The following is a 6,000-nucleotide window of genomic DNA, read 5'->3' as shown; positions in this document are numbered from 1 at the left end:
CCCCTCTTGAGACCTAGTCTTGACCGCCGCCATCGCTACCCTGATTGGTCTGGCTTATCCAGAGGTTACCCTGTTCCAAGAAACTAGGCTGGCCTTCTGAACCTCTGCTCCTCCAGGACAGAGTTCAGAAATCCTTAACAAACCTGGACTTCTGTGATTGCTAGCGTGTGCGATTCACACCTAACCTCCTCATTCCCCGGAATGATGTCTCTTAGCAGTGTTTCTCTCCCCCTACTCTTTCGAATCTCATGTTCAGTAGGGTCCATTGGGCTTGCTTCCGCTACCAAGGATGAGTCGAGAATTTCTTCAAAATGTATAAAAAGAACCTCTTCATCTCCAACAATTAAAGGAGACTGGGGAGAGGTATGAGGGAGTAACTACGGACAAGGTAGTTGTCTTTCTTCCCTCACTTTGGGCCAATAGCCTCTAATGTCGGAGATCAGAGATTTAATCTGGGGCTCTAATAGCTCTGCTTTAAGCTGTGAGAGTAACTGTTTCCTGTTATTTTGCATATTCGACACAGAAGCATTTGCCCTACAGTGCCCGCTCCTGGCCTGCAGTTCCCTTTCTGGCATTGTTGATTTTAATGTATAGGCATACGACAAAATTAAGAATTATCAACTCTAAGTTTAACAGCTCACGTGTACATTCAATCTGCACAATATAAAATGACAAAACTTGGCGATATAATAGATGGAGGTCGTCCCAACCTTGTGCACTTGTATGAAAATGTGGTACTTTCAAATATTTTTCACACTAACTTCGACAATACAATTAGCGGGACCAACTCTGGGTATAAATAATAGATATTTAAGTGCAAGCTGCTTGCTGCTCTGCTGAACAGCAGAACAGCACTCGTGGTTGCACTCCGGGGTGCGTTATTCCACATAGTGCACAGAGAAACCAGTTTTAAAGCATCCTTCAATGCAGAGGAAAGGCTTCTTCTAGAGCAAGGGTGGCCTTTGATGGGTAATGTTACAGTAATAAATATCAACCGTTGGTCAGAAATGGGGAACTTCCCGTTTTATGAAGTTGATTTGGCTAGCATATGGGGATAACATGTGAAGCACAGCTGGTGGGATTACAACTTCATATTACAGAACCCCAAAAAATCAAGCGTAGCTTTGTTTTAAATAAACATATGCACGCCTCCCACAATCCACAAACACATCCTCACTCAGATTCACTTACCTGAAACTCCTGCATGCACACACAAACGCTTTTTTCTATGGAGGATGCACAATGTGGGGAGGCTTTGTTACAGAACAGAGGAGTGGGGTGAGTGGCGCGCAATGCCAATACGGCAGGGGGCAACAAAAGAAAAAGGAAAAAAAAGTGACAACCCTGCAGCACCTCTTTCCAGGGTCTGGTCACAACACCTGCTTGACATCTGTTCAGAGTCTCAATAAGTAGCATGCTTGAAATGACTGCAGAATTTGCTCAGCCATTATGGATTGGGAACAGAATTCTTATTAAAGTTTCACACAAACAGAGAGGCAGCAAATGGAAGTCTGTTGTCTAGCATTTGTTTATGTCTGCAAGCATACAAAAAAGCAAAATAAATAGGACAATGCTTTGCAGAACAAAGGATGGCCATCACTGTACCAAGCAGCCAGTAAACACGTAATCCTTACCGCGCAATATTCAGCAAATCTTTCACCAACTAAAACTGTTCCATTGACCCTTACAACAAAATGGACACTGCTGTCAGTTTTCTCCAGAATGCATGCATTATGCATGACGGTGCAGCTCACTAGCAGGGCACCTCTCGTGTATGCATCTTCTATAGTTGGTAGCAAGCAAGCAAAGATCCCTCCAGCCAGACCGGCAAAGGGTTTTGTATACACATTTAAAAAAATGGAAAGTATTTGACCAAAATAATAGGAAAAGCAATACTAACAAAAATCCAAGTCACCCACAGCCAACTGATGGGACAACATTTACTCATTAAAACAGACAGGCATACAACTTAAAATTAAGTAACGGCTTCAGTTTTGTATATGCAGCTTGCATAAAAGTATACTTGCCTACAATATCAGGTTCTTTTATCGATGAAGATGGATCTTTTGAGATTTTCTGGTACAGCTTGCAGCACTTATTACAGAGCTCTTTTTCAAGACTTAAGATATTTCCATCTTTGCTGCCAACTTCTGAATGTTGTGGTTCAAATTCACCTGAACTTGAATTTTCTTCAGAACACTCACTCAAAGTCCCTGTGGAGTAATCATCCTCGGCAACTTCGGTCACAGGAGACTCCTCGTGTTGTGTTTGCCTGTTTACTTCCTCAGGGACATACTCTGTGCTCTTGTTCCGAGTCTGGTACAAGGCAGAGCTTCCATAAACTGGATTGGCAGAGTGTTCTGAATGGGTCGATAAGATACTGCTACAATGCGTACGCTTTTCCAGAACAGACACTGAATTAGTCAAACTGATTTTCAGTGCGTGCACAGTGGCATCAGTAGCATTTGCCTGTGCTTTGCGGATGTTTGAAGACCGTCTTACTGCACTGTATGTTTTTTGCTCAACCGTGGTTCTACTTTCAGTGATGAACTGTTCTTGGTTGCTTTTGTACCTGTAGGGGTAAAATGGAGTGTTTAACCGTTTCAAAGAACTCCATATCGACATACAGTAGGTGCAGTTCATATCTCCCACGTATTAATATGCCCACAGAGCAGTATGCATGAAATGCCAACCCTACCACAACATCACAGCACAAGGCTACAGGTATCCTGTCTGGTACGAAAAGCAAAGATGGCCTTCAAGAAACATATCTTTATTTCTCTTTGTGCAGACCTCAATTTAAAAGCCACAACTTTGCGTGTTTCACAAACCAAATGATTGGCGTCAGACAAGTAAACTGTCGTACCGTTAGTAGATGCTCTGGATTTAGCTGCTGAATAATCTTAAATCTGGTTTGATCACTGAGTTTCACAAGAACAGTTTTTCAAAAATATTTTTCTGGTGTAAATGTTACATTAAGCTAGGTTTATGTTAGAAAACATTCCAAAATCTATTCATTATAGAAACATGTATTATATATTTGATTCTCAAAAACAGGTTCACAACACAGCGCTACAAAAGTTACACTTTACTCACCGGAGTCATCACTTTACTCTTGGTTCATTGATCAGTATGGTCATGATAGTGAGCTATCTATTGCCTCAATGCGACTACACAGGGCATAGCATTCTGTATGGGAAGATTTTTATTTAGGCCAAGAAAGTAGCATGCATACCACACCCTTAAAGCCCAAGATATACCCCCCTTCTATGGCCTTTGAATGGGCATGGCATAGTTAACTAAATTTAGGGACAGTGAAGTTCAGAAATGTAGTGCCAAATGAACGCTGCAGGCAAGATTCACTTGCCAGTCTAGACTCCAAAATGTAAATATTTGAAATGCTCAATATTAAAACGGAATAACTACTTTAAACAGAAGTTAACAGAAGTTATAAGTAATAGATAAAAAGTTAACCAGTACATCTTGAGACACGCAGCCGTGTGGTAATTGTGCAAAATTATATTTGCAAATATGTTAGTCTTTTTGTCACCAATATTAAACCCTCTTGATGGAGGGTAAGGCACAGGGAGGGTAAGTGGCTGAGAAGTGCTAGGGTAAAAAGTTGTCTGGCAAAGTTGATCACTCAGGATATTATTTTTTCTACAAAGTTTATCAAGCCTTCTTCAGGGTGACACGTTTCCCATCACATTGTGGACTGCCAGTGCCCCCTATGATAAATCCTGCGGAGTGATCATAGAATCCCAGCCTAGAGTCTCCTCCCATGTGGCCAGGGAAAGGAATCTACTACCTGATCCCCACCCAGAGGATGGTGTTAGGAGGGATGATCACATGGGAGATGGTTATCATGTTAATGTGGTGACTCCGCCAGGAGAGAAACTGTATTCCTCCTATTTTTAGGACGGGGTTCCCATAGTGCCTGAATATTTAATGGCATGTTGTCGCAGTAAGGCCTCCCCTCCCGAACATTTCCATGGTATCAAGAATATGAACTCTCTTTGTAAATATGGAATTAATGTATATGAGAGACAGGGAGTCGATTTTACTACTTTTAGTAGTAATGATTCTTCATGGGATTCAGGTTACAGACCTAAGAGAAAATCTGTACGTCCTTTAAAATCCTCTCTTAAACATATGTGCTATAAATCCCCTAGGAATTGTGGATTAAAGGAAGTTAAAACACATGTGAACATTAAGGACTTCATGTCCCATAATGCTCCTAGTACTGAGACGAGGAAGAGGGATCAAGAGTTCCCAAAGTGGGAGGTGCGGTCTAGTTGTCATATGAACCCACACCTGAGCGGGACCTTTAAACATTTATAGGCATGTCAGTTGCAGGTCAAGAGGAGACAGCAGGGGAAGCAGCAGTATGAAGCAGGGACTGAGGCTGTCGCTGTAGTGACAGCCGGACGCAGTGCAGAGAGCCTGAAAGAGGTTGGAATCCTTAATGAATGCAGGAGAGGACACAGAGCGGGAAGTGGTATTGGTGGAGGTGACCCCAAGGGAGGGAGAAGCCCCCCACCCTACAAACTGCTCTGGTGTACAGTGTTAACCAGTGCGCATTCAGGGTTATGCAGACTCTTGTGACGGTCAGCGCAAGCCATGGTATGCTGGCGAGTGCTGTTAAACTCTGCAGAAGTCCCGGGAAAACAAGAAAGTGGAGTCAGCTTGTCAGAAGGAGACGCCGGGAAAGACCGGTGAGTTGGCCTAATGCAGGTGACCCCGGGACACTCAGTGGGAGACCAGTGAATGCTTTTGTATACTGAACAGTTGCATGTAAGCAAATTGGGTGCAACTGTTATGAGATGTCAGATTTGAGATAATTGTAACCCGCATTGCCAAAGCCAAACTGGGTAATATCCAGTAAAGGAATATTTAAAACTGCACTGCCCAAGCAAAAGAGAGGCAATAATAAACCAAAGGAGATACAACTTCCCTGAAGAGAGATATCTAAAAAGGGGACATTGTAACAAACATTGCCAGAGTCAAACCAAACTGAGAGTAACATCAAGGCAAGTTGAATTCAATAATCCCATATCAAGATACCTCGAGGGAGGGAGTTGTAAACCACATATTCAAAAGCCAAGAAGTTGTGTTAAAGAAAGTCTGATACAGCAGGAGAAAAGCCCTTCTTTCAACAAGGAACAGGGAGAGAAGTATAACCTGCACTGTGTATGGCAAACAAATCAATGTGAAAACTGTTGTCCTTTTGTGTAGCATGTTGGAGAAAGAAACTGTATACCAATTGTGTTAACAAGCCTTACCACAGAATACAAGTTGTAGAAGTAGGAGTTTTATTTATCCTGGCAGGAGAGCAGACCAGGAGAGGGACAATTAATGGTAGTCCTGGCAGGCTTGCGGACCGGGAAGAAGATGTTTGATGAACTGTGTAATAACCATCCTGACTGAGAAGCTGTTTCTAAGGAGGAAATATTGTTTGATCTTAACAGAACAGTTGTTTTGACTGGAAGTGTGAAGAGAAAGTAAAGTCGCTTTGCCAAGTGAAGAATATATTGAATGAAAAGAACTTTTATATCTACTTGGAACAAAACTTGGCTTATGAAAGGAACTTTTCTAAAACAACTTTAATTGGAAACATCCTGAATTAATCCAGGGGAAGGGGATCCAACCCTGGTCACGAGGATTTGTGGTTATAACATTTGTGTTTGAATTTAAATGTTATTCTTGTGAAGTTAAATCGCCAAATGATTCTTGTATAATTGTATGTGTATTAGTGTGAGGGACAGATATTTTGGACATTGGGTCAATTTCTTTTAGCTTTAGTTTGTTCGGTAGGGAAACCTCTGCTAGGCTAGGGAAAGATAGGCGTTTGTCTCACCCCTTTATCATTTAAAAAAATGGTGACTTGTGACAAACTTATACCTAAGTGTCCTGTCTCACATGTGTGTGACTCCTCAACCCCTAATCCCTTGCAAATAAGGTTTGAAAAAACAAGATCTGTCAATTGTTTACAAAAATTGG

General features: G+C 41.9%; 1 protein-coding gene across 1 annotated transcript in view; it reads right to left on the bottom strand.

Moving 5' to 3' along the window:
• Positions 1 to 1,947: 1,947 nt before the first annotated feature.
• Positions 1,948 to 6,000, bottom strand: part of LOC138580011 (uncharacterized) — a 170,349-nt gene continuing 166,296 nt past the window's right edge. Inside the window, exon 4 of the mRNA XM_069650242.1 lies at positions 1,948 to 2,572. Within this exon, the coding sequence (XP_069506343.1) occupies positions 1,948 to 2,572 (625 nt within the window). The remainder of the gene's footprint in view (positions 2,573 to 6,000) is intronic.

The sequence above is a fragment of the Ambystoma mexicanum genome, chromosome 3p, assembly GCF_040938575.1.
Source record: "Ambystoma mexicanum isolate Mex_15411 chromosome 3p, UKY_AmexF1_1, whole genome shotgun sequence".
Lineage (NCBI taxonomy): Eukaryota > Metazoa > Chordata > Amphibia > Caudata > Ambystomatidae > Ambystoma > Ambystoma mexicanum.
This window is presented reverse-complemented; position numbering and strand designations above follow the sequence as displayed.